The sequence below is a fragment of the Dryobates pubescens genome, chromosome 7 (genome assembly GCF_014839835.1).
Source record: "Dryobates pubescens isolate bDryPub1 chromosome 7, bDryPub1.pri, whole genome shotgun sequence".
Lineage (NCBI taxonomy): Eukaryota > Metazoa > Chordata > Aves > Piciformes > Picidae > Dryobates > Dryobates pubescens.
The window spans coordinates 2887859-2915081 of record NC_071618.1 but is presented as its reverse complement, the minus strand read 5'-3'; the positions used below and the strand labels follow the sequence as shown (position 1 = coordinate 2915081).

Sequence of the window (27223 nt, the reverse complement as noted above, 5' to 3'; positions counted from 1 at the left end):
GAGAGAGACTTCAGAGCTGGAAGTAGGGGTGCAGAGGCAGATGAGAGCATGAGCTGTCTTTAGCCATGGAGAGATAATCATTGCAAATGAAACTGGGGTGAGGGACAGGTTTAAGACCTACAAGCATGGCCTGCACTCAGATCTCAAGGTAAAGACTTGTTACTACAAACTAAGAAGGATCAGTCAGTTTCTTATGGATTTTTTTTTCTTCACAATATATATCTGAATTTTGACTACAGAATTTCCTGTTTGGATGGTATTTAGGGATATGACTGGGGAAATTCTGAAGCTAGAAAACATAAATTAAAAAAACTTAGAACCTGTTCAATTGGTATGCAATGACTTTTTTTTAAGCAAAAGTAACTTCTCTGTAAATAAGTATTTGCTTAAATACATGTATTCTGAATAATAAGCAGAATACCTCTGTCTGTAGATGGGCAGGATCAGGACAAAAGTGATTTTTGAGTTCTATCTTGGGGGAAGGTGGAAGCTGACTCAGTGATATCAGACATATCACAGATAAGACCAGCTGATGGGACTTTGTCTAAACTTTGGTACTTTCTGCTTGAAACTTACAAGTTTCACTTGTAAAGAACACTGAGACATAGACTGAGACTTGCTTACCCAGAGCCCTCCAGATTAAACAGAAAAGGAGGGTGAAGCTAACGAAGGCCCAGTTCCACTCATGGTTCTTCCCAACTGTAGACACTCCCATGAAGATGAAGATTAAGGTCTCACTGACACTGCTCAGCATCTTCATGAAATACTTAATTGTTGTATAGGATTTCTGAGAAACATTTTCCTCCACATATTTATTCATAGTCATGGCACAAGCTGTAATTCTGAAAGACAAATATTATCCTATATTTCATTGACATGATTTCTTACAAAAATTATTTCATTGGCTTCATTTCCACAGAACATTATTCACATTTCCATAATCCTCTTTAAAATATTTTATTCTGTAACTTATTCTATAACCAATGTGAATTTTATAGACTTTGGTGAACCTACAGCTTTGGGCATGAGGTTTTTTTGGGGATTTTTGGTGTTGTTTTTTTGTTTGGTTGGTTGTTCTGTTTTATTTTGTTTTGTTTTGTTTTTGCCATGGTGGGGAGGTGTCTGAGAGGACATAAGTATACAGGGAGATTTGTCACATATTGAATCTGCATGATCTCTGCAGAGGTCACTCAAACTCCGTTTTGAAAAAGGCAGAGCTGCAGAGAGCCAGAGGCAGCTCTAGAAAAATACAATTGCTGCTTCAATTCCTGATAGAGGACATCAAACAGGGTGGCAACTGTATGTCCTGGAGTAGGGCTTCCCTCCCTTTCCACCAGTGGTTGTCTTACCAAACAATTGCCCTCCTCAATGGCAGTGATGGTAGCCAGCTCTCCTTTCCAGGCAAAGTAAGCAGCAAGGCTACAGTTTATCATCTTCCACCACTACTGGCCACTGCTTACTTTGCCTGTGCATGGGACTGAACAGGAGATAAACACCACCACAAATCACACTGGTGCTGTTGCACATTTAAATAGCCTTCGATTAATGAAATGGGTATCTCAGCTGATAGGAGATATGGCTTACTGTAAATACACCTACAGGTCCATGCTTTGAGTATGTTTAGTAAACAGAGTTTCTTAATTAGTAAGAAGGGTAAAGAATTACATTACTAGCTGTATACCACTTGCTCACCATGGTTGCCAATGATGCAGGGATGGCTGAGGACCACTTACCTACAAAGCTTACAAGTTTAAGGACAGTTAGCAGAGCTGACTGGAGGCTAACCTCAAAGTGATACCTCAGTGTAGGGAAGCATAGTCTGAATTGTCTAGTAATTATCAGCATGGGCAACTAAGATAAGGGAACTGTGAAATAGCTGTCACTCCTGATTCTATTGTCTAGGGCAAAACCATGTCTTCTCTGATTTCCCAGTTAAAAAATTTTACATACCCATGCCTGGGTTCTCAGTGAAACCATGTCTTTCTGAATATAGCCCATGAGGACTTGTCCTATGGTTATTTACCCCAGTTCCCTCAGGCTCTCAGTTTACTTTTTTTTGCCAACATGGGGAATATCTCTTCTTACTGAAATCTCCACACTTCTCTCTGTTGCAGAGGTGGATGGTAGGTTTACCAGCATGTCTTTGGAAAAAGCTGAAGAACACTTTCCCCTGTCTCATGGAGATCCCACTGCAGGAAGTCTTCTGCTGAGCATGTCCTGTTTCCAAGACAAGAGCCCCATCTCTGAATACCTCAAACATCCCTGAATGTGAGTGTAAATGGAAAGGCAGACTGAGAGCTCAGAAAAAGCTCACTGACATTATGAATGCACATCTAAGTTCTTTATTCTAAAAGAAGGGATTTAAAGTATATATATATTTCAAAGCACAAAGTGGAATCCCAGAAGCAGCAGAAACTTCAGAAGGACTTTGACATCGTAAACTTTCTTAGTGTTTTGCAAGAGACTGTCTATAGCAGCAGTTGAATCTTTAGTCTCTAACAGACTGAATGTGTTTCTCCTAAATAAGTACAGTCAGTTTTGTCCAGAATTTCCTTCTCTTATGTGGAGTCAGCATGGCTTGTTTTGGAAGACAATAGCCAAGATCTGAAACATAGTTTTAGATCTCTGACCCCACCAACACATCCACATACCCAAAGTGACTAGACAGCATTACTTTTGAGAGACAAACCTGAGAGGACACCTGGACACTGGGAAAAGACACAGCATACTTTACTGATGTCTATCCAGCAGCACAGCCTCTGCAGGCACATGATAGTGATTAAAACCCAGGGAAGAAGGTCTGATTTGGGGACACATGCAGCAGAATGCAGCAGGTACAGGCTTACAAATACAGGTGGAGAGGGTCTGCTAGCAGAACATGTGTCCTAACCTGGCCTTCACCTTGCATTTTTCACCTGTACTTTGTGATGGAGAGGCAGATGTAGTAAAATGACCATTACCGCATAAAAACTTGCTCCAGCCCAAGCAAACTCCAAGACTAAGAAGGAAAACTTGAATAAAACTATCCCAGACCACTATTTGCATTTAGCACTAACATAACTGTCAGCTCTTTCCTTATTGCCAGCTGATTTCACCACAGCCAACAGAAAGAATCTCTGTGGCCCAAGAGTAGCATGCCATCTGGGAAGCAAAGCTTATCATGGTTTCATGGGATCCACCATGGAAGAATAAGCATGCAAACTTCCTCCCTACAACACTCAGTAGTTTAGGTAACTTTTCTAGTCTGAGTATGTGATTGGGGCAACGGAGGTCCTGCATTTTTACCAATACTGTCAGACTGCTGATGTTCTTCACAGTTCTTTTCCTTGTCCTGATCTCACAGTTGCCCTGAATGGGGACTGTCACTACAGATAGCACTAACATATGTGCCTGCTTATCTTGGGAAGAAAGTGGAAGAGGGACCTGGGCCATATATGAGGCTTTTATCTTGACAAAGAATGATGACTTGGTGATGACATGCATCCAGCCCTAAGAATGGAAACATTCTTAGCTTCTTCAGTTTTCACATAGCTCTGGTGGTCAACCTTAAAAATGTATATGAATAACATTTTTCATCCTCCAGAAGTCTCATATTAAGTGGCAAACTCTTGTGCAGCTCTTCACAAGCTGCAGTCTGCAGTGACAGACCTGCAAATATTTCAAGTTGTATCGTGAATTGTGACAGTCCTTCTGTGCAAGCACTGCTTATCTGCACAAGTATAACAAGTCCAAGGTACCCCAGATACCTCCAGCTGCTGGTGCACACAGTGGAGCTGGCACGTGCAAAGGTACCAAATGTAATATAACAAGAATGTTGTGGAAGGCTGCAAAACAGCCAATTCTAGAGCCACAGTCATTTTAGAGTCTCAAAGCTGCAACTTATTGCCCAAAGCATTGGGGCTGTCAGGTCTGCCTCAAAAACACAATAAAACACTGTAGTACTATTTATTGCCTTTTAAAAAATAAATAGCTTTCATGATTATAGCCATTCAGGAAAGCCCTGCAGCTGGGGGTAATAAGAAAGTGTGCTCTGGACACAGTTTGTTTTTGGATCCTGAGGTAATGGAGAGACTGTAAATAGATGTCTGATAAGAATCTGTCACCAGATTAATCAGGATCTTTGCAGGATGTAACTTAAAACACCTACTATGCTTAACCACTAGAATTTAAAGGGACCACACATTTTGCATTCATTCAATTAGTGTTGACTAATTGTGTTGGTTCACCAGTATAAAAATAGTGCTGCCCTTTATTTGTTACTCTTTGGGTCAATAATATTCCACAGCTAACCAATGCTTACTTTATGAATATGTTATCTCTTCAGAGTACTTATTTATGTTAGGAAAAAACCTGTTGAAATCTCTTTAACTCGAAAACAAGTCAATACAGTGTTAGAATTTAGTATGAATTATTTTTTTTGAATAGGCAAGGTTTTATGCACATTAATATAATATGTTCTTCTCAAATTAATTTTTACTGTCACAATAATGAAAGCAAAAGCTTAAGTGTGGTTTATTTTATATTTCTTATGCAACTATATCAATTCTGGCTGCCATTTCTGTGACCTGAGGTCAAGAAGGGGAGAAAAAAACCCAACAGTTTATTGCAATTGATCTGCAACTTTCTGTGCTTCTGAAGAACAAAAGTCCTCCTGTACAAACAGAACAGTTTCTGTCATGACTGCAATAAACTAGGCCACTAAGTTCAATCCTCAAGTTTCCTTGACCTATTAAATTTACAGTCCTTTCAATGTTTCATCCTTTCAGCCTGATAATTCACTGTTGGAAAAACAAAACAAAACAAAACCCAAAACAAACAAGCAAACCAAACCAAACCAAACCAAACTAAAACAAAATAAAAGCAAATAAAAGAAATAATAAAATAAAAACAAACCCAACCCTAATAAAAACAAAACAAAACCAAAAAATAAAACCAAAATAAATAATAATAAAATAAAATAAATACATAAGAATAATAACATAAATCAAAATAATCACAATAATAATAAAAACAAAATAAAACAAAACAAAAATCAAATAATAAATAATAAATAAAATAAAAACAAAACAAAACAAAAAAAAAGGAACATATGTAAATAGTTCTGCTGCTTCACAGCCTTTATGAGAAATCTGTCAGCAGGAAAATGCAGCATTATAATTACAAATGGAACCAAGCAAGTGCAGTTCAGATTCACATCAGTATGTTTTACACCTGTGATCCTGATTCAAGCTTGCCTCTAATTACAGAAGCAGCTCTTTTTTCTACTTCTGAAGAGGAGTTTCTCACTGCAGCTCACAGGGACATCGTTCAGTCCATTTGCTACTTCATCCAGTTAACTTGATGTAGGGGTTCTACATGGATGCTTCAAGAATTATTTGTCCTCGTGAAGAGTACACAGACTTATCAAAAGAGGGACAAGCACCTTTCATTTCCCTCTGTTCCTCTGCCAGTGAATTCCTTGCTCGCACAAAAATGAGCCAGTCTGTGTACGTAACTTATTTATTTGATAACACTGTACGTTCCTGCTCGTGTCCTCCTGTTAAAGTGGTGTAGGGGGGTGGGTGGGTACAGCACATAACTACAAGGTCTCACTGAGTATCTTTATGAACCTGGTTATGAAGGAAGTGGGAATCAGTAGTTTAACAGACTCACAATGATATGGGTGAACAAGGTGAGATCAGACAATTACTCCCTGTAGTCTGAACAATAAATGGCCTACAGAAGCCATGAATGAATAATCCAGGTTCTAAGGGACACTCCAAGGTCACTTGGTCCAACTGCATGCTCAAAGGAGGGCTGATTTGAAGTCAGATGCAAGTAATTGTGCCATGAGCCATTTGCTGCAGAAAATGACAGGGAACTCAATTTTGGTGCATGTTGCAGTGCGCCACAGAGTAAAATACTCTCTGCAGTTCAAAGACAAACAAAATCTGAAAAGCAGGTTTAGATTTACTCCAATGGGTTGCAGGGAGGAGGCACAATTTACATCTCTTGACATCTGAGACACAAAGCTCTATGCTTTTTTCAAAAAAAGAGGGTTGCATGGTAAGATAACTTATTTTCTACTGTGCTGCTGGAGGGAAAAATACTCGGTTTTTCTCTTCTGTTTTGCATCAGCTCAGGGGCCACTGTTACAAATGAAAATGAATGGGTTGTTAGTGCCATGGGAAGTACTGGTGTGTTGGTGGCAGGCACTGGTATGAGGTGGGTCCATTGATCCAGCAGACCAGCAAACCCACCATGCCCTTTCCATTATAACCATGATGCAGCCTAGCCAAATTATTGTTTTAAGTGCCACAATTTTTCCCATGTACAATTTAGCCACACATCTTTGGTTTAGAAGCCCTTTAAGTATTTGATCATAGGATGTCAAGGACATTTGGTTTAAGAAGTGGAGGAAACTAGAAACCACACAAATGCTATTAATAGAGGCTAGGGAAAGAGATGGCACATTTATGAACTCAGTCAAAAGGGATGCATATGTTACTTTATTTAGGCTCATATCAGAGGAAGAAACCCATGCAATCTTTAGCTCTTTACTTACATTCAAGTACTAACCCCTCCCATTTCATGGCATTTTTCTGGTTTTGTACTAGCGAAATCATCAGCTGTAAGCTTCCATGCAAATTACTTCCCAGCCCCCAAAAAACATAGATTGGTATGACTATGATATCAAACCTATCTTCACTTTCCTAAAAAATAGTCATCAGAAAAGCATTAGTAAGTATTAGTGATATCCAGAAGTAACATCTCAGCTTTCTTAAAAAGCTATGCTCCTAGTGCCCGAGTGACTCATATTTGCCACTAGAACAACACAAAGTCATTAAAGAAGTCTGGCCTTTAAAAATATTACTTGGAACCAGAGCAAACCATTTCAGTATATCAAATGTCATAAAGGCTCTTTCTAACATTGAGGTTGTTACAGTATAAACAGCATCAAGCAAGAGGCTGTGCTCTGTCCTTACTGAAGCCCAGGAGTGAAAAGAACATAGGAATGAAAATATTTTTATCTTTTCAAAGTCAGAAAATCAATATTATTTCATACATAATGATGCATTCAGGGGGCATTATTACACCAGGATATCAACTAACACCAAGATTCTAAACTGAAGGGTTATACCACCACAGGACTAGATTCTGCAGATTTTATGTACACCCAGTCCTTACTGTGCTTGTAATCCAGCAGGAGTTTCTCCTAATGATATATGCATTGTTTTCATTGAATGGTACTTACTGGCTACTCACATGACTAAGTGTAAGACACAATTTCACAATATATTGGCATCAGAAGTGAAGCCAGTTCATGAAGCTCCTAGCTGCCACTCCCACTTCCTCCCAGCCACCACTTCACCTACATCCCTGTGGGCCACCCCTCAGACATGCCCTTATGACTAGTTGTAGGGTCACACCAGGACACAGGTCACCAAGGCGATCCTGGTTAAAAATAATACCACTGAAAATATGTGGGATTATTTTTAACTTGGAACATTTAAAAGATATGGTTTATGGTGCGATGCCATGAACAGTTTTAGTGACACAGCTGGTGTGGTGGCAAGCTGAGAGAATGAGATAGAAGTGGGAGGGGAGAGGCCGGAAATCCTCAAGCCAGCATTGCTGCCATGTGCAGTGGAATGATGCCATATAGCAGGGTTTGCAAAGTCCGGTCATCCCTGCAATTTCCTTTGGCATTCTTACTTGGGTGCTATTATTACTGAAGTTTGGGGTACTTACGCCATGATGCCCGACAGATGAAACATTTCAGCTGTTATGTATGACAAGTAACTGTACAGGAAGACAAAGAGTGGCTCAATCACTCGGATTTTATGGGTGAAACGGGTGGTAAAGGCTGCTACAAATCCCAAAAGGATTCCAATCAATACTCCACCGATCCCCACTATAAAGAAGTTAGCAATCCCAGCGAATATGTCAATAACCTTAATTGTGCGCATCTGGCAGAAAGACTTGAACAAATTGTACAGGACCTATGAGAAAAAGAAAGCACATTATGTATCTGAACTCTTCTTAATTTCCCTCATGCCACTGAGCTCCTCTGCTTCAACACTGAATTTTGAAGTTCTCAATCTACCTTGCACTCACTTTTGAGATATGCTGTTTACCTACGGCATATTATTTTCCACCCATAAATATCATGGAGATATACAAAGAACAGTAAATATCATTACTCCCATTTTTCCAAATGAGACAGATTTGTTAACCCATGCATTTCTGCAGGCCAGGAGCAGAGATTTAGCTAAGCTTTCTTTACATTCATTTATTTGCGAAGCTCCTGATTTCTCCAAAATTAGCCATTGCAGATTTTTCCCAGAATCAAAGAAACAGAAAAGAAGGGATTAAAAAATGCATTTTCATAATGAGTGAAAAATCAGATTGTTACATAAGACTCTAAGAGCTGCACTACTGAGTTAGACTATAGGTTTACCAGTATGGGGGGAGGAGGGTCAAGAAGGGGTGGATAGAGACCACCTCAAGGAGTACCAGAAACATAGCATCCATGGAGTGCTCTTTCTCTAATTTATTACACATTATGAATCTGATAGTTTAAAGACTTTTAAAATTTCAGATAATTTCCAGAGGTTTGGGTTTAATTTCCATTAACAGACCTGTTACCGTGTGTTTGCTCAGTTTAATTTTCAGTGTTCATAACCATCCTTCAAAACAAACTGAGTCAACAGGATTATCCCATTTTCTTAGCCAGAAAGCCCTTTTGTTTTACACAGGAAACAGAACAATGTAAACTCTCCATTTCTCTAAAATTCAGTATTTGGGTCACTACAAAACAATAGAATCTGTTACTCTTAAAGAAATCTTAAACGATGTGCCCGTTTGCAGACTTCCTTGGGAGATTTAAGTATCACCTGGTGCTGCACACATGCTCCCAGCCCTGCAATACCATGACAGCTACATATCCCCTTGTACAGATCTAAGATTGGTCATAGGCACCTATTTTTATCACAGCAGGGTCACAAGTTACATGGTTGTAATAAATACCTGACTAGCCATCTTGGACAGCTTGCAGGAGTTAAACCTCCGCTTTCTTTGTGGATTTACTAATAAATCAAACAGGTTTCTCTATCAGAAATGCAACTTGAGAGAACAATGCTTTATCAGTACTTGCATTGTGCCAACAATGTAGGTGTTTGTATAGTGACTGGGAGGGATTTGTCATATTTGCAGTCTTACTCTATTTCACATGACAGAAAGTTGTTAAGCTCTTGGGCAAAATTTGATAGGTCTTACAGAGGTAAAAGTTTTCACTATAGACTAATGAAAATACATTCATTATGGGTCACTCAGGCCAAGTGAAAAGAAGGAATTGAAAAAAGAAAAGAAAAAAAATCTTGCAGAGTATAGAAGACAGTTACTTCAAACTTAGCATGGCCATCAGCAATTTTCATTACAAAGCAACAAACAGGACAAGAGCAGGAGCATGAACAATCTATTTGGTAACAATGATGTCCTCAGGATGAGTTCACATGGAAGAAGTGTCCTTTTTCACCTGGATGAAGCCTTTCATCTTGCTACATTGAGGCAGACTCCTAGCATTTTTGCCTTATTCCTTGTTACTACGTTCTGTGCAGGAAAGGAAAGTAATGGCATTAGGTTCCACTGCTTTTCCACCTGTTTTGATTTGTGGACCTTATGGATTTGCATAAAGAGGATTATACCAGAATGAAGCCTATTGAAAACAGGTGTGCCGTTTTTAGTCACTTTACAAGGACCTCTCAGTCCACAGACTCTCAGGACTTCATGAATCACAGACTGAAGAAAAAATGCTATTGGCTTATGGTTTTGGTGTTTCGGTTTGGTTTGGTTTTTTTTGCAAGGAGATGAGTTTCCCTGAGATACTTGTTGAAACTTGTTGAGACTACCCTAGAGTTGTGCTGTTCTTCAAGACACCTACAGAATTTGACCTGGCAGAATATTCCCCTAGGGAAGATTGTTATTTTCTGTAATTGGAGTTATAAGAACCTTTTTTATTTTTAAAAAAGTAACTATATAAATATATATATAAGGCAAGTCTCCAAAGTAAGGGTGCTGAGAGCTGCTGTTAATGCTCTTCTGAAGCAACAGCCTTTCCATAACCTCACCTCATTCTCACAAAGAAGTATTCACCCTACAAACAGAATGGAACCACATACAGATATGTCAAGCCTGTGTTTGCAAATGATTTTAAAGTAAAAAAAGCAATGTTCAGCTTTGTGCCTCATATCAAAACCAGACTGCCATGGTAAAAGCAGCAGCTGGGACTATGAAATGAGGGCTACGGAATGTCACGAACATGATTTTAATACCATTCCTATTGTTCTTTATTTACACTGCTGTAAACGAGATCAAAATCAAGTTCACCTTATGGCTCTCCAGCAATTCAGTTTTACTGCTCTCTCTAACAGTTCAGGTGAGTTAAACAACACCAGCTCTGGTCACATTTTGTAACGCATTTGTACGAGAACAGGTTTTATTTCAGGTTCGAGATTTGCATTTAGTCAACACCCTTCAGCTGAACTCGCTGAAGGTTACACCAGGGAATATTAGTCACCATTCACTTTTTAATCTTGTTTCAGATTATTTCTGCTCTTCTTAGATACTAGTAGCTTGTTTTCATTAGTTGCCAGTTACTAGGTTTTAATTCTGAAATTACTGTAAAGGACTCTAAAATAATATTTTCAGTACAGATGGAATACAGAGCACTGCTGTAATGTTTTCTAATATGAGAATAATATTATTATAATGAAACTGCCTCCTTTTTGGGGTTTGGGTTTTTTGTTTGGTTTTTTTTGTGTGTGATTTTAAGACTAGGATTGGAATTTGAACTTCTAGCACTCAGTTCCAACAGTGATGTCTCCATTTAATATCACTGTGCCAGTTAATGCTGACCTGGTCTTTTGGTAAAGCATACACTCTGAACAAGAAGCCAACTAGCAAACATTGTCCTCAGCCAAATTCAAGCTCCAAAATTCCATCAGTCACATCATCTGAATGTACAGACATATAGCAAAAAGCTATGAGGCATGAAAGACCTCCTGAGAAACACAGCAGAATTAAGATTCCTGAGAAAACACACCTCACTTGGTAACTAAATTGAAGGTGTAGTAGGCAGGCATTCTGAAAAGGGAAAACATAGGTGGCCCTGCTTTCCTAATAAAAGCTTTTATTAGGAACACCTAAGGAGAGTAAACAGGATACACGAAGGACTTAAAGTATTTAGAAAAGACATTTAATAAAGCCACACCATTCTGCACTGCCTATCTGTGTAGCCCCTCAGGTTTTTGGTTCTGCAGTGGCCATAGGAAGTAGGTAGCTTCTACAGATGGCCTGCCTGCATTCAGCTCCCTTCCTGCTTCAAATCTGCATCCCACTGGAGGCAGCTGCCAGGATAGGTTGGAGTCATGGGGTTCCAGCACACAAAAGCTGGAAATGCTGAACTCTGCATGTTAGCTGTCTTAGCAGCTCTCCTAGCAACACAACACAGGCAGAGAAAGTGACAGCATTTACTAAATACCATCTCCTTTGAGCAGACAGCTGTGTAATCCTGGCAGCACCACAGTGAGGACTGGTCAGTCATCACTGCTATGGGCAGGAGAGGACCTCTAAGGGTACCCCACAGGAGACCTGTGTGACAGCCTGGGTCATGTTTTAAGTATGATCATATGATTGCAGGTGTGCAAAGTCATAACAAGGAACCATCCGGAGACCAGCGCTTAGCATGTGGAAAACACTTGACCTGCTGCCAAGTACTACCTCTAAGCGATAGCTGGGAACTAAGATGGAAGGTACTCCAAATTCTTTTCGGTCCTTCATGAATATATGCATGACCAGTGCATTACTGGGCTGGTCCTACTGACTCCTCAGAGTATCTCTCCTGGGTTAGGGCATATGGGCAGGAATGTCCTGAGAAAGGACTACTTCCAAAGAAGGCAATAATGATACCTACAGGAAAGCCATGCATCACAGTTATTAAATTGCCATGCCAGCATCCATAAAAATGGTGGTTTGGAGTAATTTGCCATTGGGCAATGGCACACATGAATACTTCTGTCATCATGATGCAGTGTTTTCCTAGCAAATCTTGTTGGATTAACTGCTGCTCCAGTGGCACAATGATTAATTTTGTGACTAGAAAGAGTAATTTTCAATAGAAATACACACACATTTAAAACAAGACAAAACAAAACAAAAAAACCCCAAGGTTTTTCATGGACATAAAACCAGACCCTTGTTTTCCCCAGAGAAACTTGCATGAAAAGAATTCCATGGCATGAGTGACAATTAACAGTGAGCAGAGAAAGACACACATACGAGTGAAATGATAAGGCTTTTGAAACTCAGTATTTACACCCATTTATTTTCAGGACAGGCTTAAATATCAGTTTAGAAATGGAAGGGAGTTTCAGATGTAAGATAATGAGTAAAGCTAGGCTTCAAGGCAAGCCTCTAAGAGAGGATGCAACTCAGCTCACTGGATAAAACAGAATCAGTTAAAGCAAGAAGAGAAAGTGGAGAAAAAAAGCCAGTACTCCCATGGATGTACAAGACATCATCAGTACCAAGGGCCAGGTTAAATTATGTGATATACAGGTGTTAAGCAAGTGAGGAAAAGTCCTAGAAAATGGGAAAACCAAAGAACAATTCTGTATAGAACAGGATAGGAATAAGAGGCCAGTGGCAAAGATAGGGAAGGTACAGACCCAATTTATTAATCTTTGAGTCTTCTGGCATATGAAAAGCTGGACCTCTACATCTCACAAAACAGAAAGCATGTCAGGACACAGCTGGCAGAAGGAGGATTACAAGCAAGGCATGAGTAAATGGGAGTAATGTCCCAGACATGGAGTAATCTGGTACAAACAAGGGTGACTGGGGGTGCTGATGGCATTTGCAGACTTCTGTCCTCACGTCAGCATCACGAACCCATTTCAGCTAGTTAATAATAAGAAATTACAGCCTCCAGATGGCTGTCCTATCTCATCTCTAGCCTGAAAGAAATGTGTTGGTGGTCTCAGGGCAGTTCCACCTGGATGGGCACACGCATCAGCTAAGTACTTTGCCATCTCAAAGATCTCCCCATTTTCCCTGAGAACATGCTAGGATAGCCTACATTGGCCCTTTTCCTTCTCCTGCCCAACAACACTTCTGCAGGTGAGGAAAACCTACAGTTTCAAATTACAGAAATAACAGAATTCAAAGACACAGAAACTAAAGCGATCAGGCAGCAAAATCCTTGGAGTGAATACACATTATTCAGGTATCATGACAATACTGTAGTTTTTAAACCTAAAGTTTAGAGAACGACACAAACATATTAGCATTCCTTGACTTCCATCTATTAGCAAACTGCAATACAAAGATACAGATAAAAAGAGATACAAGGGAGTATCATTTGTATCAACTAGTCATGTAACAAGTAACTTACCACAGTTATAGCATCATTCAGCAAAGACTCTCCAAACACCAGGATGTAAAGCTGTTCATTGACATGAATGTTTTCAAAAACAGCTAACACCGCCACCGGATCCACAGCTGAAATGAGGCTGCCAAAGAGCAAGTTCTGTAGCAATGTGATATCAGTCAAACCAAATGCACTGATCTGGCAAATTCCATAAAGTGAAATTCCAATGCCAATGGCATTCCAGAGTGTGCCCACCACAGCATACCAGAAAATGGTACCAAAGTTCTCAAAGAAAAGACGAGTTGGCATAAAATATCCAGCGTCGAGTACAATGGGTGGTAAGAGATACAAGAAAAACACATCACTGTTCATTACAGGTGGAGACTTCTCCTCTGCTCCAAAAATAATCCCACCAAGAAGTAATCCAACCAGAATGAGGAGACAGCTTTCAGGTACTATCGAGGGCAACTTGTGGTAGAGATGAAAGCCTTCCAAGGAAATTCAAACACAAGAAAGTAAAATGATTATTTGCACAGAATCCAAAAGTTTACTCTGGATTCTGCTATCTTAGTTTCTATAGTAAACAAACAGCAATCTCAGAGAAATTTAATTTTCATTGCAAAGTCTGAACCAGACCACTGCAACGGGCCAAAGCAAATCTGTCAGATAAGGTAGTTAATTCATTTAATTTGGAGGAGAGACAATTGAACAGCTAAGCCTTCCAGTTAATGCTAGTCTGGATAGAACACCTATGTGCAAAGGTTCTGTTTGTGAAAGTGTGGGATTTTTTGCAATGTGGAATCCTCCAGAAACACAACCCAAACACTTTTCTAGGGCAAATTATATCTAAATTTGGGGGTGGGGGGGGTTGTGTCATAATAATCACCCTTTCCTGCATGCAGTTTCTTAAATGAATTTAAAGAGTACATTAATTACATTTTTAAGAGTCTTTCAGGGTCTCAAAGCTAGGGAGGCAAACTAGCACATGCGACCTGCACCCAGTCACCCATGGTCACTTCCCCAGCCACCATGAGGAAGCATTTACAGACACAATTATCCTTTTAGCTTTAGATGAGCCTCCGAATGAATTTTAATTTCATAAGAAGCAGCGTGTTTTCCATGAAGTGACACCAAGTTGCAGCCTGCATTATTACACTCATTCCTCTGCATTATGTGAATTGTGGTAGTGTCAGGAGTGTTCCACAAAAATCTGTGCAAAGTACTGAGGAAAATTAAATTTAAAAGGTTCTGAAAGAGGACAATGTTGGATGTTCCTTGGTCTACTAAAAAATCTCAAAGCTGTGCAGCTTTGATTTAAAGATTCCCATTACTTGTAGAAGCTGGCTGCTGTAAGGATAATTTTGGTAATGAATGGGAAAAGTTTTGAAGAAACTTAACTGGTCAATGTAATGGAAGGATCAACCTTATGCACCAAGGTCACATTTCAGGTCCTGGTGATGCCAATCTTTACCAGACTCCTCCTTATCTATATTTGGCCCACATAATTATATAGAAAACTCTCCACACCCACAACATCCCACAATTCCCGCCTAACTAAAAAGCATTTAAATGATTTTAAATGAGAGCCGCATGGAAACACTGGGTGTGGTAATAACGGGCATCTATTTCAGTCAACCTCTTTCAGCAAAAATCACACCAGTAGTCGAAACAGTTAAACTAGTGCAAACTTGGCATAGCTCACATTTTGTTAATTCTCCTTTCATCATAGGTAAGTGAAAAGGTAGCCTGAACTTATAATTAGGAAAAACAAATGAAGGACCAATGCCCAATCTACAGATTTTTCACTTACATATTCTATAAGTACACATACTATGTATATTCTATACATATAAGCATCCTAGAATACTTGTATATTCTATAAATATTAAAGCTGGTTTTAAAAGTAAGCAGCTCAGGGTGCATTTTTTTTTTCCTTCCTGGATGAACACAGAATACTTTTAAATATTTAGAAACACAGCCTACACGACTTGTTAAAAGAATGGCCAGATTTGCTGGTGAACAGTTTATGGTTTGTCTTGGTTTCTGCAGTGGCAGGACACCAAAATTTCCAATGCAATATAGAAGTTTCCCCTGAGTAAGTAGATTCTGCAATAAAAGCTTTTTTAAGCCCTTCAGCAGTATTGTAATTTTCTCAATAAAAATTGAAAAGGAGGGAATTTTTGTAAATACAGCTTTTAAATGAAACAAAAAAACCACCAACCCAACCAGCTGTAATGTGATGGCAACGAAATGTCTATTGTGAATATAAAAATAAAAATACTTTTCTTTTCTTCTCTACAAGTCATTCAATGGAAAGTTCATATTCTTAGAGAGCTTTTGAGACTCCATTTCATCCTTAAAAGTAATGGAAAAGCTTCCTCTAGGTTAAATGTGTTCTTTATCCATATAAACAGCATTAAAACTCCTAAAAGACTGCCTGTCTCCATAAAAAAGCATTCAAAAGTGACTAAGGATGGGCTGTGGTTCCCCATTTATGGGCAGAGAGCCAGGATTTAGTATCCAGTGCACACCAAGTCAAGCACAGGTGCCTTGAAGGATGACAAACATCTTCCCTGCTCTGACTGTATCCACGGGAGTCCTATGGGAGCATATCCTGTGCAACAGATGAATACTCAGATTTTTGTGCTGAACCCAGAACTACAGCTACACTCTCCTCTGACTGTTTTTGGGCTCCTGATTATGCAATGATTCAACTTCAACAGCATGGAAGATGTTTACCCTCCGGTCATTGGGCATTAGGAAACTTGCCTAAAGTGCAAATTCTCTAACCTTCAAGCTGAAAGTCCTTACACTTCTGGTTACCTACTTCTTGGGTGAAATCCAGTGCACTTTGATGCTAGAAGTGCAAATGGGACACATACTTTTGACTTGTTCAAGGGCCTTCTGAACACCTTAAACCTATTTTCAGGACAGAAGCATTAGAAGGGTATCAGCTCAGTTCCCAAAAGCAGCACTTCTAATCATGTATTTGTGTTTAAATATAGCAGTGATGGGAACCTGGATCAGTTAGACAATATTTTGTAGGTTTACTAGCATAAGAATTAAGTAAAACTGGGAGATAGGTAGACTAGTCTCATGCATAGAGTCTGTAGCATACTTCAGGTGCACCGGGTCCCACCTCATACACTCAAGGACTTCATCAGTGTATTAGTAACATACCCGCTACATGGTACCACAACAGATAATAAGTAGAGGCAGTTAGAAAGTAACACTTCCAAGCAAGGCAATTTCTTAGATTTCAAATGTGCCCTTGTTTTATAGCAGAATAAAAATCATCATGTTTCTAATGTCTTTATGAAAATGCACCATGTCAAAATGTTCAAGTTCTGCTTGACAGCTTCAGTGTTTTCTTTCTTACGCTCTTTTGCTCTGGTTAAACATAGCCTACAATGAGATGATCACAGGCAGGATCTGAGATACCTTTCAGATGAATCCCTCCATAAAAATTAGAAAAACCTGGAATATTTCAGCTCCAGTTAAACTGCACTTTTGTGAAAACACATTTGTTTAAAAAGCCTCCAGATGGTCAATAAGCAGGTGCTGCAACAGAGTTTTCCTTGGAATCCTTCACAAACAGTGAGACCTATTATTAAATGCGACCCTATCTTTTGAGCTCCTTGCACCTGAAAAGACCTTAGGGCTCCGTTCATAAAGTTTGCTATTCAGCAGTGCCAAGCATAAGCATTCAGCACCTAGCCCCAGAAAGGAATTTGCCATGGCAGATTAAGCAGCAAAGTTTCCTGGGCAGTGCATGAATCTTGAGGTGGATTTCATGCTACCTGGCATGACAGGGGTGAGATGCCCGTGCTGCCAGGAGGAAATGCTGCAGAAAGAAATGTGCCAAAAAGCCTCTTACCTCACAAGGCTGCTTTGGGGGCTACAGGAAAGTGAGATGGGCTAGAAAACTAATCTCAATCACTTCGAACTGACACACATAACCAGCTCTGCACAGCACAGTAGGACATGGCAGAGCCAACAATGCTATGTCTCGGTGGTTAAAGAACTACCTGTATGGGCTACCTCTAACCAAAAAGAAGTCACAAGTAGGTGAAAAATTGATCCTGTGGGAATGTGACTTAGGAGCAAGGGGAGCCTGTCCTGGGAAGGTTTACCTGATGCACTCACTGGATAAGAAAGCACAGACAGAGCTCCAGGAGCTAGAACTGGATGTTCCTAATTCCAGTCCTGGAGTGAGGGCGCCTGCAGATAGGCGTGGTGAAGCTGAGCACTGCCACACCTAGAGCCTCTCCTGGATCTGGCCCTCATTGCTTGTAACAGCAGAGGTAGTGTCCTAGATTAGCCACACTAGCTTTTATTTGGTATAATGGTAGGGATTTAAAAATTACACACATTTTTCCTCATACTGTTTCCTTGTTGGCTGTACTGCAGTCAGATTGGAAAATTAAAGCAACATTTTTTTCCCTTTTTTTAATTTTTAAATACCTATGCAATAGCAAAATGTCATGGTAGTCAGAATGTGTAGTCTCACAGAAGTTATATATTATTTTGTGTGTTTACATGTCTCAAATGGCTTCCTTGTAATCTATAATAAAACAGAAACTTTTTCACTAGTCTTAGTTTATTCAAGAGTTCTTGACCTATGTAAACTCGGAAGCCAGAGCAATTTTACAGTATTCAACTCTTTACCAAACTCTGTATTTTCTGGCTATTTCACTTCATGATATATTTGAGTGTATCATGTTTGAACTCTATCCTGATTCTGCAAACACCTTAGAACATATTCAAGACTAAGCATGCATCTTTAATGCATTAAGATGCATGCATCAAGACACTTGCATCCTCAATGCACGCAATACACAGTATTTCTGCAGATAGTAAAGAAGCCATAGCAAGTTGCTTGGGTAGGGGATCAGCCCCCCAACTGTAATGCTAGCTGTGGCAGGAAACAAGTGCAAAATTTTTGGTTTGCAGAATCCTGATTTTCTGATCACTAACCTGAATGTGACACAGACTATTTAAATGTCCCAAGCAGAAGTCAAAAGTTTTGTCAAAATCTTTTACCGAACTTAATATGATTACAGGTTTTTCGGTTGAAATCTGAGCTGAACAAAAAAGGGAAAAGCCACACTTTGGAGACAAACAACTGGAGTATGGGTAAACCTCATTTTTCTTCCCATGGCTTTACACTTTACAGCATCTTCTAGTTAAGAAGATACAAAGTTTGTCATTTTCAGAGATTTACTGGTTTGTAAATGGTTCTCTAGTACACCTTTATCTGATATTCTCAAGATGACTGTCTGTACTAATTTTTCTCTCTGGAACCAAGAGAGCATCATATATAAGCTGCACGAAACACTGTGAAGCTATGCAATACAAATATTTTCCACATGAGGGAAGAGGTGGCCTTTCTTAATTCACTGTGGTCTTTCTGATCTTTCTGGGGACATAGCTGAATGGTGGGAAAGTACAATGGAGAGGCTTACTCTACCCTCATAAATATTTACTTTCCATCGATCCACTGTTCTGTTCTGACACTGTCATTATACACGACGTTATTTTAAGAAAAAGAAGATAGTGATCAGATGACAGCAGGGTGATCTCGGCAAAGCCAGTCGCTCAGTGCACCCGGTGAACTCCGGGTTTTACAGTCCTCGTAGCCCGGCGTTCACGCGCTGCTGCTGAGGGCTGGAGGCAATCTCTTTCTCCTCCGCACCTTTCCTAACCGAGAAAACCCCACCTTTTGCCAGCTAAATCACGCCCGGGCATCCCGTCCCGAGAAGCCGCACCAGCCTCCGGCTGTCCCCGCACCCGCGACCCCGCCGTCAGGCACAGACCGCTTCAGCCCGGCTGCCAGCGGCGGGCCCAGGGGGCAGGTGGCCCAGGAGAGCACAGAGGGAGGGAGGGAGGGAGGGTCACTCGACGGCCCCGCTCACCGATCTTGGCGAGAGAGGCCAGCAGGATCCAGAGGGTGATCTCGAAGGGGATTTGCACGTGGGGATAGTCCAGGGTGAAGACGTGGAGCCGCGTCTCCTCGAGAGCGGTGCCGCTGGGACTCGGAGGGGTACCGGTGCCCATCGCTGAGGCGCCGGGCAGCCGGCTTTCCGAGGTGACCCGCGCCTCGGCCACCCCGACCGCCAACGCCGCCAATACCGGCACCAGCACGGACAGCAAAGGCGCGAAAGGGCGCGGGGAGACGCCGCAGCTGCCCATAGCGTCGCTGCTCCCGGCCCGGCGTGCCGCTGCCCTACGGCCCCGTGCCGGCCGCCGCCACCATCCCGCCGCCGCGGGCACCTGCCGCTGCCGCGGCCCCGCCGACTCCGCCTCCTCCTCCCCGGTGACTGGGTGAGTCCCGGCCCGGCGCCGCCGGCCGGCCGCGGCACCCCGCTCTTCCCGGGCCGCCCCCGGGGCCGCCCCCACGGGCAAAGCCGCGGGTTGGCGTCGTTTCTGCCGGCCACCGCCCCCGGCCACCCCCACTCCCCCGGGGTCGGTCGGCCACCTGGCTGCTGTCAGATGCCGGGGGAGCTTCTGGGCGGGGGCCGGGCCGCAGGCCGTCGCCAGGTGCTCGGGCTGGGAGCGGGCCAGGTTGCCACCGGTGCGCGGTGCCCCAGCGCTGAAGGGTGGTTCAGGTACCCGAACACACATTTCCACCGCCCAACACATGATGAGATGGACGGGCCTGTGGAGCTATAGACAGCGATGGAGAGTAGGCCTTGAACTGAGCATTACTTGCAAAGATTTGTATGCAGTCATATATACGCATGTACATATTTATATAAACCAATTTAAAGAGTTAACACACTATAGATGGAAATGTAAATGCTTATATATGCATACATGTGTACAGTCTGTGTATACAAAAGTAATTTAGATATATGTATCAAGAGACTATTTAGTTATGTATATACATATGTAAAAACGTGTTTATATATACATATGTGTTCATGTATATATATTTTCAGTAAATCACCTTTTACATATGTATATACATATGCATGTGTATGTGTACCTACATGTATATATAAGGTTTGCCATTACCAAACACAGTAAAGGTGCTTCTACCAAATGAAAGACAGCTTCATGGTCCCACTAATTAAAGGTTAAATTCTGTTAATTTTGAGAGCTGAAAGAACACATTCCATATATGTATGTAGGTTCATATAAATGTACATACGTGGAGCACAATATAGATTACATATTGTGTAACACATGATATATAATTATATATTATGTTATATAATATGTAATGTATTGTATAATATATAGTAATAAATACTATCTATATGTTGCCCTTTATCAAACAAGTGGTAGACACAGTCCTGTTCCTGTTAATATTTGCCTTCTGTTAATTCAGGAGTTTAGAAAAACACCTGTACAAACATATATGAGTGTTCATACATTCTTATATATGTGTATATAAATATATTACTAATATATTTACATGTGTGTGTTGCTAACATAGAACATGTAATTGGCAAAACCCTGATCCTGAAGGCATTGGGAATGTGCCATGAACTTCAGCACAGCTGGTATTCTATTCTAGTCTAGTCTAGTCTAGTCTAGTCTAGTCTATTTCTATTCTATTTCTATTCTATTCTATCAGATCCTGCTGAGCATCAGGTCTCTGCATTTGTGAAAGAATGGAAACCCCGCCACAATGTGCTCATGTCTTCATCACTTTGTGAGTAAGAGAGTATTGCAAAGCTCAAAGTCACACTGTTCTGCATATCTTTACAGCAAAGCATGACTTTCTTTCTTGATTTCAGATAAAATGAAGTAGGTGGTAAGGGTTCTTTGTGGCAAAAAGTGGCAACAAGTAACCAGTGGCTACTGTTTCTGTAACAAATTAAAGCTCAGAATAAATGATCTGAATACCTGTAGCTGTCCCTTATCTCCAGAACCTGAAAACAGGGCACTCTAAGCCTATGGGTATAATTATAAATTCAAAAACTTTACACTAATGAAAGATTTTTTTTAATCTAAAAGTCAGCCAGCAGAACATGTTTGAATATCAATCCAGCATACACATCATCTAACTCTCCAGCTGCATGATCTTCATGGGTTCTTTAATTTGTTAGATTAGAGTCTCTCAAAGAAAAGAAAGAAGCAGATAAATATTGACAGTCCTGAGGACATTTCCTTTGTACAGAAGAAAAATACAAAAAGGAACTCCCCTGTCGTTCCTCAAAAGACCTATCAAAAGACCATTGAGAAGACAAGAAGTCTAACCCTCAAGTAAAGGAGATAGTATTACCTCTCATATGCAGATTGGGCATCATAAATTTAAGGTTTGATTATTTTATGACCTTTCCTGCAGGTGAAGAAAAGCTTTACGAAAAATGTGGTTATGAAAGTGAGACGATAACTGCTCTTCTATGAGAAGTGTTACAAATCCTCTGCAGTCATCTGACCTGAGCCTTCACATATTGCACTGGACTCAGAATTATCTTCAATAATGTAAATGAAAAAACATTGGCAAAGGCAAGCTGGCCAAGGATATTTGAAGTAGGCTTATTCATATACTGTCCCATCAACTCTTTCTGCTATTATCTCATAATCTTCCTCTATGCTGGGATTCACATTACTATTACACAGTCAAAGTAGAAAGTATCTTGTAAAGCATGAAACTGGACCACTGTACAATAGTTCTACAGTCATTTGGAAATCATTAACAGCTGGCTGAGGATTTTCAGGTTGTCACAAGAGAGGAAGAGTTTGGAAGGGAAAGTCCTGAGGCATGAGAGTGTAGAGAAAGTCCATTCTCATGGAAAATATTCTTCATTGCTGCCCTTTTCATTACAAGCAATGAGGGATGACAGAGTTCAGGATGACAGAGTTCAGTTGCTGTGGACTGGCAGAAACAGATGCTTTGGCACCCAGGTCATGCCTTTACAGACACAAAATTTCTCCCACACAGAAGAAAAAAAGATAAAATAAAAGTGGGAAAAATGTGATTAATCCTGAAGTTAGTGACTTATATGCCAGTGATAAAAAAGGAAATAACACATTGACACAAACCCCCCAAAACTGGGTAAGTAAAGAAAACTGGAGTTGAGATTGATTACTAGAGTTTATACTGACTATTGTTACAACAATATAATTAATTGTTTGAATGGATTGTACAGATGAGAGTATCCATGTTTGGATAGGAATTGCTTTTACAGGATAGCATGGTACAGCAGGGAAGTGTACCATATTTAACTTTGGAAATCATTGAAATAGGTGCAGTGAAGCTCAGTACAATATCAGGTGCTGAAGGTCTCATGAAGTTTCTCTCAGTATTTGCAGTACATGGTGCTTTCCCCGTGCGCTGGTCCCACAGACTGTGAAGGCTTTCACCACTGGTGGAAGGTCATTAAATCCAGTCAGAGATTTGCCTGAGACAGCAGAATTGAGTATGACACTCGCACTATTTCTGTTTCACCCAAGCTGTACAAGACAGAAGCAATAGCTTCACTCCTTCCACCACCACTGGCACTGCACCAGCCCTGCTGGTATCTGCACAAGAAGCAGCTCCCTCTGAGGGTATGGCCAGGGACATCATCATATGGAGCAAAATGTTCCTGAGTCTCAATGCTGCCTAGGGAGGGGAGGGAGAGGGGTCCCCTCAGCCAAGAAGAGTGATAAAGGAGACGTGAAGGTGTGTTCCTGGCGCCACCATGTCTCGTTATGGCTCTGCCCCTGACAGCTCAATACATCTGCTCCCACTTCAGAACAATTTTCTGTCGGGTCGCTCCGCACCATTTCAGTGATAGCACAAACAGAAAGCACGTACACTGCACTTGCCTGATTGCAACTGATCCATAGAGGACCTTCCCACAGTGCCCCCACCAATGCCTCACTCCCTGTGCTGTGCTGTGCCATCTGCACCCTTGTGTACTTTCATCTCTCTAATTCTGCTCACAGGCATTGTCTGTTTTGCCAGATAACAGTGCTAACAGCATTTCACGTGACAAAGTGCATGCTATTTTATACATCAAGATGGTGACTCTCATAATTCAGTTTGTTTACCTTTTAATCCATTTATTGATTACTACTGGAAATTACTACCAGAGCAAGGAACTGCTCAGGCTACCCACAGTGTGTTGTTTGGGAAAGGGAGGCATTAGCAATCACACCACACAGGTTTCCAATAGCTTGGGTGGTTCACACGTGTGTTAATGACAGTTTAGTTTGACTTTTGCTGTAGTAGGCATTAGGACATTTTTGTTATAGGCATGGCTTTGAGTTATAAGGTTGTATGTCATCTCTTATCATTAATTCAAAGTAATCTATACAGTAGGAAGAGCTTTAACCTTACTGCTGTTAGCAAAATTGCATTCACGATGAAAAAAGAAATGGCTGATTTTAACAAATAAGTTTTTAATTGTAGCATAAATTTAGATCCATTTTAGGGACTCCCTGAAAAATCGTGAGGTTGTGTTTTCACACTTCATTTTCTGACCTTCTGTGGATACAAAATGTTTTTGTGATTATTTCAATAACTGGATCTCCTGTGAATAATGTTAAAGGTGTTGTCTATGATCAAAAAATTATAAATGATTGGCAGGGAAATCACAAGTATATGAATAAATATTTGTCCATAATTTTTGTTGTTCTTTTAGTTTTATATTTTTAGCAGGTTAAACAGAGGAGCTTTTAGGTCGCATACTTCTTAGATTTTTCCCTATAGCAGTATAGCAGGATTACAAAATCTGCATTCTGGGTTCAGAAGAAAAGTATACATTTCGCTCTTCTTCCTAGCCATTTGTCTGAAACAGGCAAAGACTTTCTTCCATTTTCCCCAAAAGTATATTACAGGAGGCTGAAACACAGCCCACCTTGCTGAAATAGATCAGTGCACTACTAAAACAAATCTGTGAAACATTCCACTTTTTCCATTAGAACAAAGAAGGAAGTTTTAGAGTTATTTCAGATTAAAAAAAAGGCTGTTCTTGACATCTGCGGCTGCATAGGAATCGCACTAATGGAGGGAAAAACCATGCCTGTGGTACATGAAGCCAGGGTGTTCAAAATACCAAGGGAGAACAGACAGCAAAGAGGTAGCATAGATTTTTGGTTTGAGGGGGTTTAAAATTTGTTTAGAAGTAGCTCCAGTGGGTGTTTAAGGATCTCAAAATACAGACATGCCTGATCAAGAGTTGCTTCCTTTGGGAGGGAAGCTGGTCACTCACCTATATACATGTCTCAAAATCTCTCTTCCATTAGGGGTTAGATGCTCCTCATCAAGGCCTTGACAGTATAACTCTGCCTCCAAATCTACTAATTAGTGGGGAAAAAATCTCAGCTATCAAGTCATTTACAATACGAAATCAATAATCCATTGAGCATGTGTTTTTCCAGAGCCTTTTCCAGGGCTGCTTAGCAACCAATCCCCATAAACCAGGTCCACCAGAGGCATTATACCTTCCTCATACAGGCACTTTAATGGCAGCAATTTAGTTGTGCAGGTTTGAACTTTGGAAAGCTGTTTTAAGGTGCTTACAATGTTAACTTTTGCATCTGCACAACTCTACTTTTAAACTAGAAAGAGCTGATAAAGGTCACAGGTACTGGCAGCCACCTAATTTTCCACAACTTGAGGAGTGGCAGGAACAGCAGGCTACATGACCACAAGGCTTCAGAGCACGAAAGAAGCAGCATAGCTATTTTTTAATCTTCAAAGGCAGCTCCATGATTGAAGTAGCAGTGAAGCTGAGAATGAATTTCTAGTGCAGAGTGGTGATGACCAGCACTGAAATCAGAGTGATAAACTCTGTTTTTTTTAGGATCTCCTGAGGCTGCACACAGGAGCTGCTACCCCACAGGACCTGTCTCATTACTCCAGTGTGAAGCCCTGAGGGAGCAACATGCTGCTCCTTCTGTGGATTATGGGCAACCACCTCCCCAGAGCCAGAGCTAATCTGAGTATCAGAGTAATTGCACCCCTGTGAACATTCTCTCAGACTTCTCCTAAGGCCTTCCCCAGCCAGCTCATTTGTATACAGGGACTTCTGCTCACCATGAGTAAGCACTTTTAGCAGGTTCAGCCAGGAAGCTTTGGGAGAGCATTTTGTGACATTTCTGGTTCCAGAAGGACACTTAGAACCCAGGAAGGCTAATAACCCAGGAAGTTTAATTTTGCCATTACTTGAAAGTAAAGTGCACCTCTTTGGTTCATAAAACAGGCAGAATCACGAGAAGTGGCCCCAAAGGGGTTTCTGTTGTTTTCTCCTTCTTTCATTACTTGTCTTCCATGTGATCACTGTGTCACTGGAAAATAATAATGTTGGGCACATTTGCTGGAAACCCAGAACTGGAAATGACAGACTGGTCTCCATGTCTTAAGGATTAGAATAACATAATTGTTTAATAGCTAAGCAACATGTTTAATGTTTAAACTGTAAATTCCCTCTTTAGCTCATTCTGCAACAGGGCATTTAGTCACTGAATGATTTCTGAGGCTGTGTCCCCATGCTGGCTGTCAAAAGTAGCCACTGTTCTCAAGCCTAGCACCTGCCACTGCCAGAAATACAGAAGTACTAATTTAAATGTTTAACTCAGGCCAGGGGGGAAGTTAATGACTACAAGAATGCCTCCAGATGCAGCTTTACAATGTCATCATAACTGACAGATTTTTCCTTTGAAAACAGAGTTTAATAGGTTTATAAACATATTGCAAAATGCTTTCCCATCAGTTCAAGTTTTGGAGTTGGTGACCAAAGTGATTCCTATAGTACTACAGCCTATATTTACAACTGTGGGACCTTTTAAAGTATGGAGGAGTAACCTCCTTGCAAGGGTCAAGGTAAAGGCTGAGCCAGTCCTAGAGTTCTGGGAGGCTTTCTGCTGAGCTATGTTTCCTACTTGCTCTTTGTTAGTAGATTAATGGCACAAGTGTGTTGAACAAATGCTCCTTACAAAAATGCTGAGGAGTTGGTTGTTTTGTTGCTTTATTTTAATGAAGAAAATTCAATTTAAAAATGAATGTTACACAGTTTTTCAAGAGGTTCTGAAGCAATTAAAAAATGTGTCCCATGCTGTGCTCTATCTTGTATCAAAGCATCTGGCACTTTATTATCAGATTCTCCTACTGTTACCAGTTTCTCTGACCCAGGAGTTTCCTTCTTGCACTTAGCTGGTATGCAGAGTTTAAAATCTGCTTCCCCTTTTATTGACATGAGCTGGTTTACATAGGCAAAGCAGATTAGATTTAAGCCCTTGATATGGACTTCTCTAAGAGGACAGGAGGAGTCTAGAAATGTGGGTGTCTAATGGGGTGCCTTACAGAATGTCATCATGTTGTACTAAAGAGCAGTTTGTGCATTGATGTAGTGGTCAGCCAAAGAATTAACACAGGGTTAAATAGTGAGCATGTGCTGTCTAAAAAAACCCCAAGAAACAAACAAAACACCAAAATAAAAACCCATCCTAGAGTCAGTGATATTTTCTGCATGCTATGTATAACTTTCTGTTGGGCTTCAGAAATACAAATTTCAGTGGATTGAGTTTATGTTTTTCTTATCTCTCTCTGTTGTCCTTATTATTTCTCTTTCTCTAGCTGACTCACTGAAGTTAGTTAGACATTTTTTGCATCTCTTATGGTACTATATTTTCATTGCAGAAGGTTAATAAACCTTTGTAGAACCTTTAACTATTGATCTCAGGTGCTTGGTTTTATGCCCAGTAGACAGCTGGTGTGAAACACAGGTTTTCCATTTGACTTAGTGGAAGTTTAGCTTTAAATTTTACACTAAATGTTATATGTGGCTTATTTTCCATTAAAATTACTCCAGGTTATTGTTGTTCCAAAGTCATGTGTAAAAATAAACTTGCCTTGCCTCTTCATGTAATCCT

At 40.6% G+C, this 27223-nt stretch overlaps 1 protein-coding gene across 1 annotated transcript in view; it reads right to left on the bottom strand.

Annotated features, from left to right (window-relative positions):
• SLC9A2 (solute carrier family 9 member A2) overlaps nucleotides 1-19787 on the bottom strand; it is a 37194-nt gene extending 17407 nt beyond the window's left edge. The window contains exons 1-4 of the mRNA XM_054163067.1: nucleotides 19324-19787; nucleotides 13433-13896; nucleotides 7732-7982; nucleotides 625-842 (exon numbers count right to left, since the gene is read on the bottom strand). Coding sequence (XP_054019042.1) covers nucleotides 625-842; nucleotides 7732-7982; nucleotides 13433-13896; nucleotides 19324-19600 — 1210 coding nt within the window. The 5' untranslated portion in view covers nucleotides 19601-19787. The remainder of the gene's footprint in view (nucleotides 1-624; nucleotides 843-7731; nucleotides 7983-13432; nucleotides 13897-19323) is intronic.
• Between the last annotated feature and the right edge of the window lie 7436 nt (nucleotides 19788-27223).